This window comes from Citrus sinensis, chromosome 8, assembly GCF_022201045.2.
Source record: "Citrus sinensis cultivar Valencia sweet orange chromosome 8, DVS_A1.0, whole genome shotgun sequence".
In the NCBI taxonomy this organism is placed as follows: domain Eukaryota; kingdom Viridiplantae; phylum Streptophyta; class Magnoliopsida; order Sapindales; family Rutaceae; genus Citrus; species Citrus sinensis.
In genome coordinates, this window is record NC_068563.1 from 25,251,621 (window position 1) to 25,275,209 (window position 23,589).

General features: G+C 34.8%; 1 protein-coding gene across 3 annotated transcripts; it reads right to left on the reverse strand.

Annotated features, from left to right (window-relative positions):
- Window positions 1-146: 146 nt before the first annotated feature.
- Window positions 147-22,084, reverse strand: LOC102608212 (DNA polymerase epsilon catalytic subunit A-like). 3 transcript variants are annotated; one of them, XM_025096780.2, is made up of 49 exons: window positions 21,778-22,072; window positions 21,363-21,428; window positions 21,187-21,246; window positions 20,994-21,089; window positions 20,362-20,522; window positions 20,103-20,191; window positions 19,778-19,995; window positions 19,003-19,089; window positions 18,774-18,908; window positions 17,869-17,991; window positions 17,447-17,530; window positions 16,270-16,434; window positions 16,013-16,189; window positions 14,377-14,490; window positions 13,804-13,908; window positions 13,449-13,567; window positions 13,210-13,351; window positions 13,047-13,141; window positions 12,420-12,525; window positions 12,247-12,326; window positions 11,958-12,134; window positions 11,679-11,766; window positions 11,441-11,521; window positions 11,221-11,364; window positions 11,024-11,119; window positions 10,622-10,822; window positions 9,083-9,137; window positions 8,862-9,004; window positions 8,316-8,773; window positions 8,080-8,227; window positions 7,800-7,997; window positions 7,611-7,685; window positions 7,182-7,372; window positions 6,253-6,433; window positions 6,094-6,158; window positions 5,373-5,505; window positions 5,170-5,271; window positions 4,998-5,081; window positions 4,709-4,783; window positions 4,444-4,503; window positions 4,036-4,295; window positions 3,907-3,955; window positions 3,459-3,538; window positions 3,313-3,379; window positions 3,043-3,153; window positions 2,678-2,848; window positions 2,373-2,576; window positions 1,603-1,709; window positions 147-890 (listed from the first exon to the last, which is right to left on the reverse strand). In XM_025096780.2, the coding sequence occupies exons 1-49, from the start codon at window positions 21,928-21,930 to the stop codon at window positions 530-532; spliced, it is 6,540 nt and encodes a 2,179-aa protein (XP_024952548.1). In that variant the 5' UTR covers window positions 21,931-22,072; the 3' UTR covers window positions 147-529. The 3 variants fall into 3 exon arrangements, 2 of the variants coding, with proteins under 2 accessions (XP_024952548.1, XP_006471371.1); XM_006471308.3 differs by having other exon boundaries at window positions 3,459-3,619; window positions 21,778-22,071; XR_003064584.2 differs by lacking the exons at window positions 147-890; window positions 1,603-1,709; window positions 2,373-2,576; window positions 2,678-2,848 and having other exon boundaries at window positions 3,074-3,153; window positions 3,459-3,528; window positions 21,778-22,084.
- Between the last annotated feature and the right edge of the window lie 1,505 nt (window positions 22,085-23,589).

The window sequence follows — 23,589 nt, forward strand, 5'->3', positions numbered from 1 at the left end:
ATTGGGAGGGTACAGCCGGCTAAGATTTTTGTGTTGTCAAAGCTTAGGTGCATGATGCAAATGGGGTGTATTTAAGGTATTTATACACAATAATGATGCAATTTAATTAAAAATTATTGATCATGAAAGAAAAACTGAGAGCTATATACACAGTATACAATAATATATTGGCCACTACTGGATTTTTTTAACCAAAAATGTGATTGTTGAAATAGCATAAAATCCCAGCCAGTAGGCTATTCTTATCTTCTACAGCCACTGAAGGTGAAAGGGTGTAATGGGACCTAGTAATCTTGATCTATCACCAAATTCCCCTGGGTAACATTCAACTGTGATTTTTTCTTTAACCACCTCCCTGAATTTGCCCCCTTCTCTGAATGCTTGTCATCGTTCTCCATCTAAATCTGTTTGGTGTTACGTTCTTACCGTTATGTACAGTGCTGGAGCTCAAGACAGCAGGGTTGAAATAAGTAGTCAGGAAAGTGTAACATTGTCAGATTTATGAATGTGAAGAGCCACAGGTCAACAGCTACTGAACTTCTAAAATCCATGAGGTACATTCCTGGAGGAGTTGAAAACCCTGTCGATTAGCTATGTTTAAGAAAATCTGCATTTTGCTGCGGAAATCAGACGCGTCTTCCTTGCACCTAAATGAACCAGCACACGCACATTGTTCAGCTAAATGAGCAGCTTTCACCTGGTTGCACCTAATGCATACCAGATCCTGTAGATGGTAGAGCCGCTCTCTCTGACGAACAATTTGAAGAAGAGCATTCTCCATCACCTCACGGTCATAAGGCTGGCCACACTGTGGCATGGCACAATGCCAATCCTGAGCCAGTAAAGCCATGTCACGGCACAAGTCCAAGTCTCGACAGTCATTGCAGTAGCTGGCAAAAAGAAAAAAACTGGGAATCAAAATAAGTTTGCCAAAGAACAGTTAAACCTAATATTTGGATCAAAGAACTCAAATTCAAGTGAAGAAAATATTAGTTTCACTAGCTTGTATTGTAAATGGTGGTAAGAATACCTAGGAATCAGCATTCCATAGTAGGTAAAAGAATCAGCCTTGGTAAGACATCCTGTAATTGTATCTCAAGGTAGTCTAAATCCAACTAGTATCTCCGTTACTAAGAAGCTTCAAGATTCTTCCTCTCCATACATCTAAATTTGGGGGGCGTTTTGGGTCAACCAAGTGAAATTCTCAGTTGCATTTTACTTGTTTTCAAATGATAGTCTCATAGACCCAACACTTTCACGTAGGATAGCTGATCAGTACACAATTCTGTAAATCTTTTTTCTGATCTTCTAGGGCATCTTTTAAGTGGATTTCTCATTTACCTTTTTGTATATCTCTTCTCTTTAGCATAAATTTCTTTATTTCATGTCCAAAAATGAATATTCAAACCATTGGATCTAACAAATACCTATTCTACCTAAACAATTGCTATTAACCAACAACATTCCTCTCAAAGCCTATACTCATGCAATTGCCACTAGCCATAGTGTTGGTCTATTTAAGAAATATAAGTTCTAATAAGAATTATAGTAAGTATCAAATACTTATGCTCTGTCAAAATATAGGATATCAGTTGCCAAAACCTGCAAATGACGTTCGGTAAGATAAAAGAAGGGCAGGGATCACGAAACTCAGCTTCTGGAGCAAACTCCCTTACACGAACATATTTCAAGAGGTTCTTTCTCATCACCTGTAACCCAGTAAAAACAGCTATAAGTTTGTGAAGCTCACAAATAAAAGATAATTTACGGTATAGACTGGATATCTGAAACAAAGGAAAACAAAATTCTTTTAGTCAAATTAATTAACAAATGCACATGCGTCTTGCAACAAAAATCATGGAAGTCCAGAATATCATCAAATACAGATTAAAGATGGCAGAAGAGAATCCAGTCAGTACACGTGCACATGTGGCACAATTATGTAGTGCCTTGTTAGTAGAGTTAAAGGAGTCAATTAACAAGACAAGGCTATGTGACATTTCCAGTCACCATAAGTTGAGCACATTCGTAGAAAACAAATTTTACAGATGATAAGAATCCATAAAAGTACTCATGGATTGAAAGAAGATAAATATTTTGAAGGGAAAAATAATTCTACGAAAAGAGTTATTAGCTAGACAACAGGTAAAATTTCCTTTAGAGGAGAATAAAACACAAAAAGGAGTTAGATATAGATATAAAAGATCTGATAGGATCAGAAGGGAGAAAAAAAAAAGGAAAAACAAATAGAAACTGTAACACAAATTACTGGATAATAGACCTATCCATAGAATTTCTTTGCTTATGCGAACTTAGTTATTGTGCAATGACTAGGAGGTAGTATCTATGTGTAAATGATGTGCAAGTACTACCAGAACATCATGCTGAACATTTTGGTCGAGAGCAAAAGCAGCACAAACATGCTTAATGAACTCCAATGGAGCATCAACTTTGTGGATGTTTGCAGCAGTTTGCATAACCCCAGGTGAGTTATGCTGATCATTGTTCATTTTCTTCATATGATGAATAGCATCACGAACAATACTTAGAAGTTTTCCAGTGAAATAAGAGCTGATCTGTAAAACATATTCAAAATTCAGACCAATCAAATTTAGAACGAGGGATTTAGGAACCAAAAAGTCATGCAATGTTTAGTAACTGGATCCCTTATTTATACCTCCCCTTTAACATATTGCACTATGTGTGACTCAAAGTTCTCTGCAGCTGCAACAGTGATTGAAGGAGTGCATGAGCTGCCCTCTTGCAAAGATGCTCTACTTGCTGCTAGCTTTTGTGCATGCTTCCAAGGAATATACATAAACTCGGAGACAACTAAAACAAAATGATCCTGCAGAAAGCCCAAAGGATTGTTGAAAAGAGAAAAAAATTCACACACAGTGCAATATGTTAACAGTAACATTGAAGAAGATGAATACCCAAAAAAATTCATACAGTAACATTGTAAAATAATTGATGACACGACAATGGTAATGAAGCTCGGCATGTCTATCGGCCGAGACAAACTGTGAAAGGGCGACTCACTTGAATTTCCTTGGGCAAGTATTCAGCAATATTCCAACTTGAAACAATATCCACTTGTGAGTCATCATCTAAACTTTCGTCAGCTCGAGCAGGGATTCCACCATAGTTATACTATCATGGGAAAAGCAAATAATCATTAATTGAAAGTTCAAAAAACGTCTGCGAACTAACCACCAGCAAAAGAAACAACAGGTTAGCAAGAAAAAATAAATGATTACAACTACCCCGCAGGGCAGAGAATAATTATATAGGAGGAACTAGTGATCAAACCTGATCCATAAAAAGCAAGGAATGCCAAAAGTGCACTGGCTCAAGCTCAATCCACTCGAACAGTTCTCTGCAAAGAGGCAAAAATGAAATTACAGAAAAGAAAAAAAAATTTGAAACGATCTAACAAATTCTGGTACAAGATCTACCTAGTTTGCAGAGCTTTCAGCAAGCTATCACAATAAGCTTTAGCGGCAGACAGATCGAATTTTCCTGTGTCTATAATTACCTTCGAGAAATTTGCAAATATTATTGCGGCACCTAATTTGCGAAACTCAGCCAACAACATTGCAAACACCTTTTGCATGACCTATGATGGTTAATAAAAGAATTCAAAAGGGAAAACAGAAAGAAATATTTTAAGTTATGAAATCATGTGGCAATATAATAATAACATAATTTTGATGAACTATTTTTGAGTAAAGAACCTTATTTATTACGATAAGTTGCTCAACTAACCAAAAAAAAAATCACGCAAGGATTAAAATGGTTTAAACAAGAAATTAAACAAAGAACCCATTTCAGAGACAGTGCATTTCTTTAAATTATTGAACATTTTTCATGACGTTAGACTTCAGGCACCCATACAACATTTACCTTGTGAAGTATGCGGTGAAGTACTGGATCATGAAGTTTTGAATGGGGGCTGCAAAGTAGAAGGGAAACCTCGAATTACACATGCAAATGAAGAACAGGGTTCCATACAACATTTTAAGAAACGCTAACCTGCAAAGCCAACGATATAGATGTTGCAGTATGGCATCAGCAAATACGTTTCCAGAAGTAACTGCATCCGTTAGGCACCTCTGGATGAGTTGTTTCAGGACACGAAATGCAGGTGCAGATGAGGTAGTCTCATCAAAGCCACAAAGTTCGTTATTGTAAGGTCCAGAATTCATATCCTGGTCAAATCCAAACAAACCACCTCCTTCCATTTCATTCACTTGGTTGCTTTTGAGAAGTGCATTGACAGAGAGATGATGAATCTGTCAAAACAAAAGAGACATATTAACCAATGCTTCTGTTCAACAGCTCAATTAAACAAACCACATTACCAGCATAAAACCACTACCACTGACCCAGAAGAACAAAAGCAAAAGGGAAGGAAAAGAAGGAAAAAAAATATTTGTCAACCTTCAGCTCCACAGAAACTTTTCTATATGCTCCAGGATATGTAAGAACAGGTTGATGGACCTATTTCAAAGCAAATACTAATTAGTTCACCAAGTAAAGTTCCAGGGGGACAAAAGTTTTCAATTTAAAAATGAAACAGAGTGACAGGCCAGAACAAAGAAATTTTATTCCTGGGGACAGCACAATCTAATATGAGGACTTTATAAAAGTTCAACCACCAAGTACATCCAAAAACAAATATACACAGACATTTGTTTAAAACAACCTCATCAGCAAAACATTCATCTTCTTCACTAGTGCCTCCTAAATCTGGAACGCCATCATCAGATATCCAAAGAATCTGTGAGAATCGAATTTCATGTTCTTAGGAAGGAATTATGGGAATAATAGCAAAAAAAATCCTTAAAAGAACTCGGAGAAGAGAAAATAGAAGGCTTTAGGAAAAAAAAATTCAAATAGTAGTCTCAACCAGTAACCAAATAGAAAAAGAAGGTAAACATTCAAAGATCTGTAGATATTAGATTAAATCATACGAAACATTCTCATAGAAAAACCTGTTGCTGATCGTGTAATGCTCTAGAAAAGAACACATCTGCTGTAAACATAAGCCAGTCAGGTTCGAAATTTCCCAATGGTACCTGAACCAAAAAATTTAATAAGCTTATATTCATATTAACAAACACTTTGTTATATAGTCATGGTCCCAGGGAATATAAAGATTATTACATGAGCATATCTGGCTAGGGAAATTCTCTCATTGAACCACTGTGATGATGCAGCACAACGTTGCATTCCAATTTTTGCAGCATTTTGCTGCCACCCAAGTACCTGTATAGAGAATAAAATTTAATTTCCAGATGCATGGATAAAGACAATATTCATAATCAGCATATGCATGCAAAGTAAAGTTTAGTCCACAATTTTTCTACCTGATATTTACTGTCACGAGCATTGGGAGGGATGCTTACACATGGAAAATCATTGAGAACACGTAGACCTAACCTCAATGAATGAGAGTTTGGGCATTCAATAACAGCAACTGTAGGTCCATAATGTTCATGTCTGTCATCAAATATAATATTTTAAGCAAATTCAGTAGCTCTTGTGAAAATAAATAAGATTGAAATATAACCAGAAGATGATTGCAGAAAATGTTGTCTAACATCTCAATTAATAAGAAAATTGAAAAGGCCAGAAGTTGGAAGGCTCAAAATGGCACTTGAAGTCAAGGATACATAAATACGTTACAACTTCCTAGCAGTTCAAGAATCCCAAACAAATGACATAATCCATCCTCAAAACCACTGGTCAACAGCGAACCATGCTAATATAACAGCATAATGAAAAAATGAAAACTGAACACAGAATCATAACCACTAGATCATATCCTAAGTCTCCAAAAACAAGCACATAATAAAGGCATTAACTGGTTTCTTTCTTTGGGTGTAGCACGACAATGTTGGACACCCTCACAAATTCTCTCCAAGAATGAAGGCACAAATATTATATACTACATACATTTATTGTACCTGTATACTTCTGAAATTATATTTTGGAACCTTTGAAACTACACTGTTAAAAGCTATGGAATAAAATAAAATTACACCTTAAAAACCTAATTTTCCGTAAAGAAGTGATCCAATGTAAAACCTGTATTCGCTTATAGCTCTTTGTAGAATCTTTTCAGCATCCTTGACATATCCTACGTACTCCACCTGAAATTATCCATTTTTTAAAAAGAACAAAGATAGGAAACCCAAGTAGAAAAGAAAATGGTAAGCCTATATCCAGTTAAAATGAAAAATTCACCTTGAAAGTAATGCGAACGCCTGGAGGAAGTTCAGTGGACAAAGTCCGACAAGCTTCTCGAAATTGTTTTTCAAGGATAGAAGGTGATAATTCCCTATGCTGATGGGGACTAACCACCACAACAGTTACTGTTCTTGATGTAGGAAAATATCCAATGTATATTGCACGTACATCAGAAATGCTGAAGAAACAAAAAAAGAAACAAAAAAAGAAAAAAAAAAGTATTGAAGTGGTTTGTAATGAAGACAAGAAAGCTAATAAACAGAAGAGAAAGAGAACTTATGAATGTATGTACAGAGTCAAATAACACCATCTCTTTCAAAAAGCAGCATTAACAGCTGCTTTTTCTCTATGTTTTAATGATAGTATATCACAAAGATGTATAATAGTAATCTAAGAATGCTAAAACATCACAAAGCTGGTATCTATTGTTACCTATTCGAATCATCTCACAATTATGGATTGTTCCTACATACTATCGTTAGACTTTTACCAATAACCTTAAACTATTGGGTGAAGGGTAATGTAAACTGCAATCAAAGCCAATTTTAACCAAGTGGTTTTGCATTCCAATCACCCGATTTTTCCACTTGAACCCTATTATAAGTTGTTTCTGCTATGTTTGGAGTTGTGTATCCATGTACACTGCATGTGAAAAGGTGTATTAGAGATTAAAAACTATTGTTGGGTCCCTTCCACTAACTTAAAAAGATGTAATCTGAGTTGCTTCATTTTATATTTCAAATCTTCATGGAAAATATTTGATGGAAAAGGTCAAAAGGTTATCATAGTGCTATAACTGGAAAGGTAACATTTGAAAAGTCAAACAGATCCAATATGCAAAGTTTTTTATGAAAGCTGTGGTCTTGAACAACCGAAGCAACCCCTATGAATCATGAAGTCACATCCTCACATGGTATGATGATTACCTATGATAAAGGTAAAAGAAAGAGACTGATTGCTCTAGATAAGGACACTCTGCTGTAGTCTTCATATGCAGCTCACTCAGGTTCCAGCCATCCTGAGTATTTCGTTTCTTAGTTGATTTATCCACTTTACAGACGCAACCAATCTGAAGGATAGCGTTAAACTCTGGCGGCACCTTCGTTTCGTATATCCCCTGAACAAAAAGTAGCATTCTGATCAATCAGATATCAACACAAACTAACCGCTTGGATATCAAAAAAAAAGAACTGGTATTTGTATTTATTCTGTAATTATAGCAAAGTCTGACGCCATGCAGCCATACAAGCCCATTGCATTGTATTGGGAAGATCATGGAGCAAATAACAACTGGTCACGTTACAAATCAGCATAAGTCGACAATAGAATAAAAATATATATTTCAGTATGCTGACCTCCACTTCAGGGTCTGCGAGGAGAGCAGCGAGTTTCTTGCTTTCTTTCCTAAATTGATCTTCATCAATCATAACCTAATCAAAATTCAGTACAAAAGGATAAGTGAAATCTCAAAAAGAACTTTCCCATGAGCAAAGGTGTAAAGGGACACACAACTATAACTTAAAGAGAAAAATCACTAGATTTACCTCAATTAAGTTAAAGCTACGCCTTCCATGGGGAAGGGTCTTGTTGACACGCCTACCAGGAAACTTTTCTACTATAGGATCTTTAGAGTTGAGGTAAAACAATCGTGGAACAGTTATAGGAATCCTAACCATGATTCCTTCAACAACTACCCAGGCAAGAAATACACCACTCTGTGAACTTGGAACTAGCTGTATTATCTGAACCACAAAAAGATAATGTTAAGTGGTCACAAACTAATCAGTCAAGCTAGATATACAGCAAGAAAGGAAGCTTCAATACCTGCCAATGGCAGCGGGTCATGGCTGTTTCTTGTCTTCTAAAATATGAACCGACACCAGTTCTTCTCTGAGCTTCCTTATGGTTTATCATGTCACCCAGTGACTCAGAAACACCATTAGCTTGGTGTGAAGCCCTCAGACTGCCCAACCTGCAAGAATGAATAACATTTTTTCCTAAGTACGGTACTCTTTAACACCAAAAAGTGATATTCATTGTAGGTTAAGGAGAAAATGTACTTTTGCTTCTTCCTTCTATCAAGATTGTCTTTCCATTTTCGTTTCTTTAACTCAAGCCAACCTTTATAATCTACAATTCTGTCAATATTTTCAGTATCAATGGCATTTTGTGATGAAGGTTGCTGATCCGAAACTTCACTAGGTTCAAGTTGTTGTCGCAAAGAATCTACTTGATCCGTTGTCTTGACTGTCTTTTGCTCATTATTGACTTCAAAACAACGAACAATTGGTCTAGGTCCATTTACAGAATTTCTTCTCTTTTTTGGAAAGTCTTCCAAATCTTCAACATTCTCATCCATCAAATTGGTTTCAGCATTACAAGTCTTGTTTAAAAAATCATCCTTCTTCAAAGAACTGAATATATCAACTAATTTCCTTTGACGAAATTTGTCTTCCTTCTCACGAACCTTTTTATACAGCCAATCAGGGTGAACTACCCTAGGAACAGGATTTGAAACCTGAAAAATCCAAATCAATTTCAGATGGCTGAAAATGGCTGAAAAGGGGATAGATTAGCAGAAAACATCATTAAAGAAGCATAAGAACCTTTTGCATAGCAGCAGGAATAGTAATAATTTTTTGAATTGCTGAGCTAAGGCGTTGTTTATAATAGGACCAGTCAACAATGGATCGGATACCAACATCTGATGAAGTCTTGCACCACTTGCGTAAATAAAACTTCATTATCTCTGCAAAATTAAATATAGTATCTCCTCAGTATAACAGGAGCACAATAAGCAATCCAAATAATCAATAACAAAATTTACCAGCATCAGTTTCAAATATTGCAACAGGAACAGCACGCTCACTCACAGGTGTTCCCTGATCACATTGAAATTGAAACAACATTGTTACCACAACAACCATGAGAGACAAAATATTTTTGAAAATTATGCATAAGATACCAAGTGCGTTATGACAACAGAAAGACAGTGAAAGGTCCTGTAGAACACCACCTCTCTTTGTTAAATGACAAGTAAAACCAATAACAGTAAGGCATTATATCTGAAAACCAGCTGATCCTTAACTGGAAAAACAAAAAGTTAAAAAAAAAATAAAAAGAATAAGGAAAAGGGAGTCTCTTACCTCTAAAAACACAGTTTTGGGGAACTTGGAACATATACTAGCAGCCTCAAATGAAAGAAAATCAAGCAAAATGACGTTTGAAACGAAGGCATGGCAACTTTCTGGTTCAACTAGGAAGGTGGTGGATTTGGTAATGATGAAACGTCAACAATTTTAAAGGACATCATCAACTATTGTAACAAGAATACAAAGCAATTTCACTACTACATGGCCCATACTTATGATATAAAGCATAAGAATTGGCATGTGTTTTGCTTTTTTTTTTCCCAATTAAACTTGTACTCCTTCCTCATTGGAAATAAAAATAAAATCTATGTAAAAATTCCCTGGAAAAATATTTTGGGAAAATTAATTCTTTTTTTTTTTTTGGGGAATGGTGGGAAAAATTAATTCTGAAAGCAACTATTTGCTTTGATCATTGATAAACAGAAGAGCTTCCTCAATCAACTGGTTGACCTTGAGAGGATAAAGGCAAGGTGTCTAAGAATATGATAGAAAAACAAGAGCAGGTGGAGTGGCAACAGACAACTTAGTTTTAACTTGGAAAGTAGAACAATACACTAACTGTTATGGTAGTAAATGATTTGACGATAAATCTAACGCCATCAGAAAGGGAATTGGTTGCATTTTAATCATGTTTCTGATGAAACAAGGGCAGCGATTCTTGACAAAGTGGCCGACAGTGCCTGAAGTTCAGAAGGATCAGAGAAAGGAAATAGAAGGCGCTACACTTATTCACAAGTTATTCATATTTGACCACCAAATAATTCACAAAGATACGCCAATTTAACATTGCCAACTGCATCATCACCAGGTAGCTCCACTGTATGGCGCATAAAACAAAACCTACAGTCTGTGCAAGTACTATGACTATGGACATAGCAACTACAGACAATCTCCCTTCCCTGATGCAGTACTACTGGTGATCTTATGTCAAGAATTGTCAAGGAACATAATCAATATCTAAAATACTTAAGATTGTGACCAGTTCAGCGAAAAAAATTTTGGAAGTTGACATTTTTCAACTCAAAGACTAATTTATGCACCATAGTCTTTTATTTCTTCAATATCATTTTGTATAAAATTTATTCTATTAATTTGCTTCCTTTCATATTATTAACTCGATCTCACATCCATTATGACTTGAAAGACTGGTACACATTCCAAGTATGAAGATGTTCATGATTCATGAATTCCCTGAGCAAAAAGGGAGGACATACCTGTGGTTCGCATGCAACTATATATTGACAACGCAGTCCTTTATCTTTAACCATTGTATCACCAAGAAAATCAGAGAGACGTCTTGCAGTTGTCACTGCACACGACTTCTGTTCACCATAGTCTGCCAAGGATTTGCTCATTGTGCTCGACTCTGATATGTAATCAATCAACTCACTATCTGCAATATCCTTTCCCTGATTCTGAAAGTTTGAAAAAACAACAAAAGATGGCTCCATCATCCCCATTTTTAATTCTTCAATCAACCATGCAACCATCAACATTACTAACTAAGAAGGAAAGTATGGAAACAGTGAAAATAAGAAAAATCCTTAAGGAACATCGATGCAATACTTCAAAGAAAGAGATTCTGATGATGAAACGCAATTATATGCTTCACATACGTCAAGAAGATCAAGCCAACGATTTGCCACAGCAGCAACAGCTGAGTAGCACTCCTCTATGGTTGACCCGTGGAGAAACTTATCGAAAAGTTCAGCCTGCAGTCATAAGAAATATTTCATGTACCACATAACAACTCAAACAATCAGGAAAACATCTACATATTACCAGACATGGCATGTTAGACTGAAAAAGATACCTGGAAAACTTTAATGAGCTTCAGCTCACCTCTGCGCTTAATTTCAAAACCTTTTAGTTCAGCAAGGGTTCCATCATCATTAAAAACAGCATATCGCTTCTTAATCAAAATCCCCTCTTCCTTAGAAGCAGGAAGGATCATTGCCTGCATGACATAATAATCAATGAATCTGAATAGCACAAAAAGCAAACCAAAAGTTCAAATCAACAACTTATTGTACCTTGTACGGTCCATCCACTTCAAATTCAATTGAGCATTCACTATGAGTTTCATAAGTTTTACTGACAGGATCTACAAGTGTCTGTTCAAAATTAATGGGTTAAAACTCAGCACTGCAGCAGTTGCATAGCCAAACAAAGTCTTCTCAGAATTTTAAAATTTCAGCATCAAAATGGTTCAAAATAAATCCAGACATAAATAAATTATAGATAGAGATATAAGAGAAGGTCCAAGCTTACCTGATATTGATCATTTGTGTTGTTTCTTGCAACATCAACATTAAGCATTACACATGGATATGAAATAGTCAGCTTCTTCTTCAAGTCTCTGATACAGATAGTCACAAATAATGGTCGATGTATTCAGATATTGTAAGAAAAGTAGGCCATAACCAGAACAGAATATCTTGGAAGTAATGCCCATAAATATATCATATAATAATACAAATGACTGCATTAACATACACAATTCAGTACTGACCATAATCAATATGTAGATAGCAAATAGCAAAAGCTTACTTTGTTTTGAAGGTAAAGTTCTCAGGAAAGGATCCAGGGAGCACGCACCAGATCCCATCTGTATCTAGTTCAAGAGGTTTTCCAATCTTTTCAATGAGCAAGCGAGCATTTTGAATGATTTTTGCGCCAGTATACGTAACTACACCAGCCATTTCCATAGAGTACCATCTAGCACCCCTGGTTAAAGAACATGTAAAAAGACCAGTTTGAACATACTACTAACTGCTAAGCAAACAACAGAACCATCATAATTTAAGGTTTCAGAACCAAATGAGGGTCACTAACTCACTTGCGCATAACATATCCATAGAAGGAATTAAGGATACACTTGTGGGCAAGTTGTAAGGAATCATATAGCACTACCATATCCTGCATGTTTCAGAGGCAAAACCAAAAAGATATAGAAAAATAATTCTGAAATACTTGCATGTATTCAAAAGAAAAAAAAAAGTGCTGTCATACTTGTGCTTCCTGTATCTTAATGGAATTTCCGCTTGCCTTTGCTTCTGATAACTTCCCCTTCCAAACCTTATTTAGTCCTTTGTATTCATACCTTCTATCTCGGAAGCTTGAACCATGCAAAAAGAAAGATCAGCCATTTAGAATAGAAAAGAAACTAAAAATAAAATAATCAAAATTCCCCTGTCAATTCTCATTAAATTAATATCCAGGTTGGCATTTTAAACAAGCATACATTGTCTGCAGTTAAGATCAGAAAACATCATTATAAAACCAGTCATTTTAAAAAGGAATAGATGCTTAACTATTCTTTTTTTCCCCCTGCTAAACTGGGAGATTGAAAAAAAGTGAACAACCCATCCACAAGAACAGCTTTATTAAAAACAGAGAGAAGGTGGGGGGGTGGGGGGGGAGAGGCTGGGCAGATCCTTAAACTCAATGCCAAGACTAACAGTATATTCTGACCTGAAAAATTTCCCCCAAAAGAAAGCAGCATTTTTAAAAGCTTAGCTGGGTAAGGTGTTAACTGTTTATGGGGTAGACTTCATTTGCTAGCTTTACTTTGGGCTTCAGGGCAAAAAGAAAATTTAGCTTGTAAAATATACTATTACCTAAATTTAAACTTCTCACCTGCGAACAGTGTCCACATAAAACGAGTTTTCACGCATGCAGATCCCTGCTTCTCGAAGTTCAGTTACGGGCTTGTCAAGCACTCGCTTATATGCCTACAGAAGGAAAACTTTAGTATTAAAAGTATCAATTAGGCAAAGATTCAATAGCAGATATAACATACCTTCTGACAGTATTTCTTTAGCCGATCTTTTAGTCTTGATTGTTGCTCCATCTTAGGCAGATCAAGGAAGGATTTTGACAAATGACCGTTGGTGCCATCAACAAACTCAGATTCAATTTGCTTCTTCAGATGATAATAATCACTGAGATTTTGCAATAGATTTGAATGCACTATTCTTAATTTGATTTTTGCTTCAATAAAAGCGAACCAGAGAGAGTTTCTTAAGGAAATAAACGAACCTTCTTTTTCCCATAAATATCTCTCCGCGCCAAACCCATTCAAGCTTTCGAAGACAAGTTTTGCCTGGACGGTTAAAATCACATGCGGTGCAGACCTCATCTGTAACTATTGATGGTGGCTGGAATTGAGCAAGAAATGTTAGTAAATATAAATTGAAAAATTACTTCATGAAAGGGTAAGAAATTGATTATTGCTTTAGAAACTGTGAGCTACACTTGAATGAAGAAACAAGTTATCATAGTAAAAGTGAATTGCAACCATAAATCATAGAGAAAATAATAGATCTTCGGAAAAGTAGAAATCATGATTTTCAGTGCACCAAAAGCACTGAGAGAAAGTGAAGAAACAGCATACCTGGAGCCGGTTCGTCAAAATAATGTTTGGGTACATTGCAGCCACATCCAGATGATAAATGAGGGGGCATTCTTCACGTATAGGTTCTTCTTGCAACCTCAGAAGCTGCACACATATTATTTTTTATTACAAAAAGAACTATTATTTCCAACAAATGTCACAGAATGTTCATACTTCAGTATTAAAATCCAGGTAAATAAATAATTAAATAGCATATCAAAAATACCAAGCAACTAATGCAAGCTCTGAAGAATGTTTGAAAACCATCAAACAGGAGTATTTGCAGACTGTCTGGAAATATAAAAGTACAAAAATTTGCCTGACAGATAATGAAGATCCTGGTAGAAAACACCCTATGGCTTAAATCACCCATAAATACAAGACCACAAAAACAGAATCATAGTTAAAATCTGTTTCTTCACCTTCACAATGCAAACAATCAAGAAAATTAACATTTAATATACAGAAACAAGTCATATAATGGATGCATATATATATTTGAGAGAACTTCCTTGAGACTGATCAAGGCATTAGAATGGTAACAATTTATTGACTTGAACTGAATACCAGCACCTTTTCCATGATAGCATTCTTCACTTCATCGTAGTTGGAGACTGATTCCAGGTCCATCTTACCCTCTACTTTTATAGCATATTGCAAATCTCGATCAAGGTTGTTGAGTAATTGCTGGAAATTAAAAGTACTCAAAAGTCAGTCAAATACATTGACAAAACTAAAAAGTCGACATGAAATGATTCGTATTTCAGTAACAATGCAATAGATCCAAAACTGGACATAACACACCTGAATAACAGTAAAATTAATGTAAGATGTAGGTAGGCATCACTGACGAATATGAGAAACTAACATCAAAATTTATCTCAAGATCTTTCCACCTACAAGAGATGGAAAGTTACCTTTTGAAACAAATGATAAAGTTTTTGCGGTTGCTTCGCAAATGATGAATCACATTACAAATTTTAAGTTTCTTCATGAATTTTGACCTTTCATTTCTAAAACTTCATGTGACTAAATGCTAACAGAAATACAGTTGGTAAAAATGTGGTTGGTATTCATTATGTCCCATTCATTGGTCTTAAGTGTTACATGCACGCCAATAGTTGGGCAATAACTTTAAACACAATCTGATGCTTTCAGTTTTGACCTTAAAAATCTCTAAAATCACAATTTTATCTCATAAATCTGAACTTGTATTTCTATCAGAAAGTGATATTAAATGAATAGCTTTCAGACAGTAAAATTAATTTTCTAAGGACGACAACTCTTTTCCAGAATTAAGATTTATCCCTATTGTCAAATGTATTTGTAAGCTGTCAATCTTGTTAGACTTGATGATGAAAAAAAAAATTGTTTGCTTTACATGATCTAGCAGAATCACTTAAGACTAATCTTTAGCTGAAACAAGTCAATTATGCCATACGAAGAGAATTGATGATATTTCCACACTGCACGCATAATGTTCTCTTTGACAGTGACAAAGCATTGCCTTGAACTTAATGAATAGGCAAGGTCCGCACAGGCTAATACTTTGTGATGCATCCCTGTGTTACTTTTGATACAAATGAAAGATATTTTAAGATACTTGAAGATATGGGGTAATCAACCTAAGTAACTCAAATCAATAGAAGAGCTCATAAATTGAGCCTATTGAGCTATCATTCCAGCAATCTGTTTTGCCTGTACTAAATTTAGTTCAGAACACTCTAGAATCTGACCAAGTTATATGGAATATTGAGGTTGTAATGAAAGAAGCCCTCCACTTGGTTTCCAATCTAACATTAGAGTTTATGAAAGAAAATTAAGTATTTTGATCAATGAATAATTAATCTTAGTAAAAGAAAGAAACTTTTACTTTCCATCACTTGACATTTTATCTGATGGACAGGTTCATCACATTATAAAGAACAAATTCTCAGGAAAATGACCAATTTAGCTTCTTATATGTTGGTTGATGTCAAGATAAACTGATTGAAACAGAATAAATCTTCTGGACAAACTGTGTGACCCATTAAATTCCATAACGAAAAGAGAAAATTTCAACTTTTCATAGGTCAATTCATCCAATACATAAGATCAGGCCACATTAACTATTGCACCAACTGTCCAGCTCTGAGAATGGTTCATAAGACAGATGGAATGAAAGATTTAGACAAAGTAGTAAGAAATAAGACCGATGGAGATGACTTGCCTCATAGGCAGATGGATCAAGCTTAAAGCTAGTCGGAAGATCTGATCTAAAAACACCACTTTCAAGGCATTCCACATGACCACCTATATATGTTTCACTTTCAAGAAGGTGATTCCTGTAGAACTTCTCTGGATCAGATTGATGTTTGTTAGGGCAGATGACATTTGCCTTGTATGCCTGTAGCAAATGCAAAATTGAAGTAACCCACAAATGGAAGCAAGCTTCCCAAAAGCTTCAGTGTGAGCACAATAACACACCTGGACCATAAGAAGCATTTCACAAAGGGTCCCACTACCTTTGCGCAAAACCTCATCTGGAGACATGGGAATTATAGTTGCAAGAGAGAAAATGAAGGGATGAACATAGGTCATATACAAGTAATAAGTTGCTACAGCATCAGAAACAGAATAGGAGGCCATCATCTGTCAACAAAATAAAAGCAGCATCAGAAATGTTTTCACATACAGAATACAACAATAGACAATTGTAAAAAAAAACTAATATTTAATCTAATGGTGATGCTTTATATTGACAGGAATAAATCATCAATTTTTCATGGTTAGAATTCAAATAGTAATATTATGTCCTTCCCATAAGTTTAAAATTATGAATATAGTGGTGCTTCAACATGGTATGATAGCAAGATGAGCAAAAGAACTTGAATTGGAATCCTTCAGTCAATTCATTAAGATATGGCACAGAGTTATCAATATGTTGTGGATCCATTTGTGACATTGTGTCTTCAGGTGCATGCGAAATGTCAATTAGTGTAAATTCTTCAACCTGAAGGGGCTCATTAGAGTTTCAATACTATTATATTCTAAGCCTGTATGTAAGCTTAGAATTTTGGCATTGATGATTCGTCAATGCTTTTTATAGCCTAGAGAGTAAGCACATACAAATGTCTCCAGGCACAGCCTCCTTCAGAAAGCCTGAAAAGTACGCAAAATACTAATGCCTTCAGGAACAGCCTCCCTAAGATAGCAATATTGAACATTAGAAATTACCAAAACCAATAAATTACTGAGAACCTTTTTGCTTGACAAAAGTGCAGACAGGAAATACAACCACCACCATCACAAACCACTCCCCCCGACCCCCAACCAAACACAAAAAAATGAAAAACAAAATGGAGGAGGGTGGTGGCAACTTCCAAGAGAAAAGGAAAATATACATGAATTTAGCACTGCAAGTTTATAATTAGAACTTTATAAGATCCTTTAATATTAAAGAACCCAGCATAAATACTACACATTTTTCAAGTTCCTACAAACAAATAGTGGCAATTAATACAAGCAAAACATCCTTTATCCCGCCCTACCATATTAAGATCGTGTTAAAGACATTCTCTAAGATCTACACTAGTGTCTGCTACTTATGACAAGTAGAAAGAAATAGGTAAACATCAAGTAGGTCATTTTAGATGCCATGTACCTGAGGTTTTTCCTTTGCAAAGCGAACCATATCCTCCGGATTCACCTCCAAGGGATCATAACCCAACTTTGCCTTTGTAACAGCCTGACATATAATCAAAAGAAAGTATCATGTCAACTTTTCCATCAAAAAAAAATTAAAAAAAGTCTCAAGTTACTTGCATTCATAATAAAACAAGCGTAGCCTTAAAAAAATGAGTGTTTATATCAATTAATATTAAATCCTTCAAAAGCCTCGACCCTCAGAAAATGAAAAGTAAAAGATTCCAAGACAATGGGAAAAATGAAAACCAATACTCAAAGGTAAACATGTAAAACAGTTGCAAGCTCACTCATGGAAAACCAAAGAATTTATAACAGTGATTTCCAATAAACACAAACTCAACCAAGAACTAAAAATGAACCCAAATTGATGGTTATTACCTTGAGGCCTTGGCTCCCCTGAGGAAGATAACTATCACGTTTGACCCATGCAAAACAGTCCAGATGACAAGCAAATTTTGCACGACATTCACCCTGGTTTTTGTCACATTGAAAACCTAGTTCCTGAAAGAACAAAATGAAGGAGGAAAGAATATTTGAGCAACAAAAGTTAAATATGTAATATCAACTAAAAAATGAATAAATTCTTAACCGGCACCAAAATAAGAATGCTTCCAATATCAAGAAGCCAAGATTGTCAACTGCCGAAAATCATCTAGGGTTATAAAGAGCTAGATTTGTCTTTTTCTTAATAAGCTATAAACACAGATGAAAACAAACACCATAGCCCAGAAGTTGGAAGTTTATTACCTGTGTGTCCAGCAACCAAACAAAAAAAAAGAAGTTCATAAAGCTTTAGTTGGAAGACCAGGATTTTCTTAAACTTTGAACTATTCACCATCAATGTGGCATATTATATTACATCATGTATCATAAGTAACTAGTTATTGAGAACAATTTAATGCATAAAATGGATAATAACTTTGAAACTATTTTATAGCAAGAAAAGTTTAACTAAATGAGAAATTAACTTTCATATATGGATACCAGTGCATCAAATACCAAACAGGGTTGATCAACTGGTGGGTAAAATCATAACAATCATGGGCATTTCAAGCTTGTTCTATGTTAACTCAGGAGAAATTCTGTGTAACCTGTTTGTAGACCTATTTAATTAAAAAGCATAAAATGAGATACACTGTCAGGTAAGAAAGCCGTAAACTGAGACAAAGAACAAACGCATGCAGACATATAAACTGCTTCCAGTTTCAATAATGAAAATAAGCAAATAGTCAATGTCATTACATTGTTCAAGTAAACGTGAATAATAAGGATAGGCTACATACTTCACTCATTTTAAACCCATGATGTGCTGCTCTAGTTTCCAGGAATGGCCAGTCAAAGTAATCACCATTATAAGTAACATAAATACCGGGCTTCACCTCTTGCATGTGGGCAAACCACAGTCTAAGAAGTTCTATCTGCAAGAAACACCAGATCATCTTATGTGAGAAAGCATGTGCCTTAGCATCCTGAAAATACTACATGCAACGAAATTGAAGAATCTTAAATTACCTCATTGTTCACATTTGTCACTTTGAAATACCCTTCAAATTCAGGTTTCGGAGTATACTCTAAATCCTCTATATCCTCCCCCACACACTGAAGATAGTTGAATTAGAGATAAGTCAGCAACAACTTAAGTTAATGGGTAAATAAATCTATCAATACACAAATTGCAGTTACAAATAAGAGTAATGCAAGAACACAAAATGCCATAGGAGAGAATGAAGTCTGCTAACACCATCTTGTCACAGTACTTAATTCCGATACTTGCAGATTTGCCAAACAAAAACATTAATCACAAATTACTGCTTCAGAAAGATGGGAAAAAGTGTGACTCAAAAGTACTGCCTTCCATCAATTATTATGAACCAATTTCTTTCCTTAAAAAAATGAAGGAATTTTGCGAAGAAAAAGAGCAGTCTAAAACTTTGGTTAGAGGTCTTTTCTGTACAAACCATTATATCCTCAGGTCCAGTTCTTTCATCATTAAGATTGACTTCTAGCTAGTCGTCTCTCCCCATGTTCTCACTAAGACCAGATAATTTTAGTTTACTAATTGGCAATTCTAAAGCAACTAAATCACATATATCTCCAACAAGCGGAACTTGTAACTGGAAACATTCAACAAAAGAAATCCATGAAACATAACAAATACATAGATCTTTTTCACTTATTGGAAGTGCTCAACCAACGCAATGCAACGGCAGGATAAAGCAGGCCCAAAAAAGTACTAAGAATAGAGAAAACCAGAGTGCTATTCTTGAAAAAGGTAAACTACATGTACCTCTCTGTTAATGATCAAGTAACCTTGTCCATCAAGCATGTACGATATCATCATTATTATATCATAATCTGCATCCGGAAATTTCAAAGGAAGCTTTGTGGTCTCAATATCAAAAGCACAAACATGAACTTCAGCACGTTGCAGAAGATCAACCCTCTTCTCAAGCAGAGGACCAGTACTAGATACACTAACATCATACCATTGCCCACAGCGCACATCTAAAATGCATAAATTCTTTGCGTCAAAAAAGAATGCAAGTTTATGCTTGACTTCAACAGTAACAACATTATAACAACAAAACCCACAGGAAAAATTGAGAAGTTACCATTGTCAATGGCAAAGCGGATATGGTAAGGAACGTCATACTCCCGGAGATCAACAATGCAATCTAAAAAGTCTTGAGGTCTTTGTTCTCTGTAATTCAAATCATCAAAAATAGACTCAGAACTGCAGAAGTGATTACCATTTGAAATGAGATGCCAACAGTCAATGCTATGCTAAACAACTAAAAGGGGGGGAAAATGTTTTCCAGATGACATACTGCTTGTGCAAACCATACACAAAACTGGACTACAAAGCTTTACCGTTTTCCTGTCAAAATGGACTCATATGCTTCTGCAGCATCAAACTTTGCCTGGTTTCTTTCAACAACTTGCAATAGATCTTTCTTGACATCCATTAATTGTTGAACAGTATCAAAAGATATTTTTAGGTAGGATTTGTGCAAACCAGATAAATGATTTTTCTGTCCATGAACAAGCAAAACAATCAGACACATTCATTCAAAGCAGCTCATGTATAAAGCATGAGAAAACATATTATTCCAGTGAATGCAAGGACACTTGATTAAACAATCTAGACAAACCCAAAATGAAAAGGACAATTGGAAAGGACTATTTTATAACAAACATTATAGTCTATTCAGTCTTTTCCTAAAAGAAAAGAGCAAAAAGAACAATATGTTCACTAAGGTCAATGCTGAAGTTAGAAAAGAAAAATAGAGAATTCACGACTAGAAAGCCTCCGAAAGTTTGAAAACCTAGCTGTGGCATATTGAAGCTTCACAACTAATACCGAGATGCCAAAGACCCCTCTCCTTCCCACCCAACCCCAAAGTACAAACATTCCAAAACCAAGGTGCACCATGCTGAGACTTCAAACAATGAAAGAGGGATAAAGCTTGCGAAGTTGAACCGTTCAACATAAAGTCACTCACCAGATCAAGGTCCTCTTTCTCCAAGATTTCAATATCAGCAATCTGGCTTTCATATCGTCTCCTCAGATATGCCTCAACATCCATTTCCATTTTTTCCTGTAATGATTAGATCATTCATGGACTTATCAGTTATCAGTACCATTTTTGAAACTGGAGCCAGTCAAAATAAAAACATATAAATACATGACTAGACCTTTGTGGCTGCATAAAAATAAGGACGGAACTTGTACTTTGACTTGAAAGTTGAACCATCCTGCAATAATTAAATAATTTATTTAAATGATTCCATATCTATTAAAGACTGAATAGAAAATTTCAAAAAGTTTCATCAAACAATTGTTGCTTTCCAGTGTAACAATAAGAGTTCACCTGAGAAACAAAATAAAGATCAATGCAACTATACACTTTGCGGGTGTCTTCATCCTCCAAAGAAGACTGCAAAACATAATCCAAAATTAACAATTGGAAATAATGGCACTTGAACTTCATTCGTAAGCAAATGATATTTTGACATATTATATAAAACATTCCATGAAGTTCAGATTTCCAATCCCTTACACATTTCTACATCTAACAGATCATAATTGACACCCCCAATGAATAATTAAATGAGCTCGATCGAAAACGAAAATGAAATTGAGTGAAATGAGGAGCTAATAGTTTAAGAGCCCAACCGAACGCATTTATTGAGATTTCTTATACGTTATACCATATATTTACAAAAATAAAATAAAAAAATAAAAATCAAATCCAATATATTAAGGAAAATGAGAAATTGAGTTACCGAAGCGAAAGTGAGAAGCCAGCCAAGTCGTTTGTCGCCTTCGGAGAATAGATCATAACCAAGCTTCGCCTCTAGCTCCTCTTCGGCGCTGCGTATTAGCTTCTGCTTCTTCGTGCGTCTCCCGTCTTGACGATCCCATCTTCGCCTGTCCATTGTTGTAATTTTGGGGCTTGGTTTCTGATTTCAGAAAACCCTTTTGTGATCTGATGATACTCAAGACTGTTGCCGCCTTACTGGGTGGAGAGATAGGGCATTTTCCCGCGCTTTTTTTTCTTTATGTTTTTAGAAGGATTTGATGACATAATTACCCCTTTCACTTTTCTGGAGAAACCGGCCATTGGCTTATCAATACTGACTTTGGCCCAATATTAAGTTCCCTACGAGTGGAGATTTAAACAGCCCTTGTGAATGTTATTTCTTAAGGTACCCTCAATCAATTGGTAACATATATTAAGTTAGGAATGCGCGTTTCGGCAGAGCTTTTTTAAGCCCAAATCAAAACACATTCTAAAGAAAGCATAAAGGTCAGGCTCATTATGGGTTTGGTCTGGATGCGGGCTTTCACTATGTTTTTAATTTTTTTTAGTTATTATAAATTTAAAATGAATTAATAATTAATAAATTGTTATAATTAACAACATCTTAATTAATTAATGCTTAACAGAGAGTTTAATATTATAATTTTTTTTTTAATTATTATTGATCTATGAAGTAGGAATCTTAGTTTTCTTTTTCAATTTTTATTATTTTTTAAATTTTAATTTATTATTCTAACTTATACTTTTTTTTAAGTTCGAGAGTCGGACTTGGCCTGATTTTTTTTCTTAAGCTCTTGTCAAACCCTAATGTGGAGGGATGGGCCGAAAGCTCAATAAGTCTGAGCCAATCCTATTAAATATTAGATTTATTTTAAATTTTTCTTTTTATTATATAATTTATGTATTCATAACTGTAAACTCTTGTAATTTTCTTAAAATAAAAATATTTTACAAATAAATTTTAAAATATAAATAATGAAATGGGGTTGATGCAAAAAATTTTGTTAAAAGAATAATTCATCTAAGTGTTTAATTGAATTTCTATTGAAACAATAAATGAATTTATTTATGTTAGGTTGTTTAAGTAATTTCAATTAAAAAAATATATTGAGGGGTGTCAAAAGGTCTACTAAAAGAAAATGTGAAAATAATAGTATATATATATATATATATATATATATATATATATATATATATCTTGGGATGTAATCTGCATGTAATTAATATGACTATATTAAATAATAATCATCATAATTATCAATATTTTCTCAGCTAAGTCATTTAAACATTCTTTTTGCTTCATCTTTGAGGTTAATAGTCTAAGTCTCTCTGTGAATGTTAGAAGCCTATTTATTTATTAATTTATTTGATTTCATATTTTATGGATTGGACTTCAACTTAAGATGCATGAAGGTATACAAATTTATATCAATAATTTAAGTTAAAATAGTTACGCTATTATTTATAAGCTTATATAATTTTAAAATTACATATAAAAATTAAATTATAAATAACAACTCACACAAGTTGCACTCTAAAACATGTATGAAATTTCATCTGTGTGTTAAAAGTACAAACAACATATTCTCCATATGATGAATTTATAAAAGACATGTCAAATAAGTCTTACTTCAAAATAAAAATATGTACTAAATGTCATCCATATGCTGAAATTATAAAACGACACGCCCAATTATCTTATAATTTTGTACAACATTTTGCCGCACCAAACTAGAGATAGCAATGGGCATTGCCTGCTACAAGTTGTCAATAC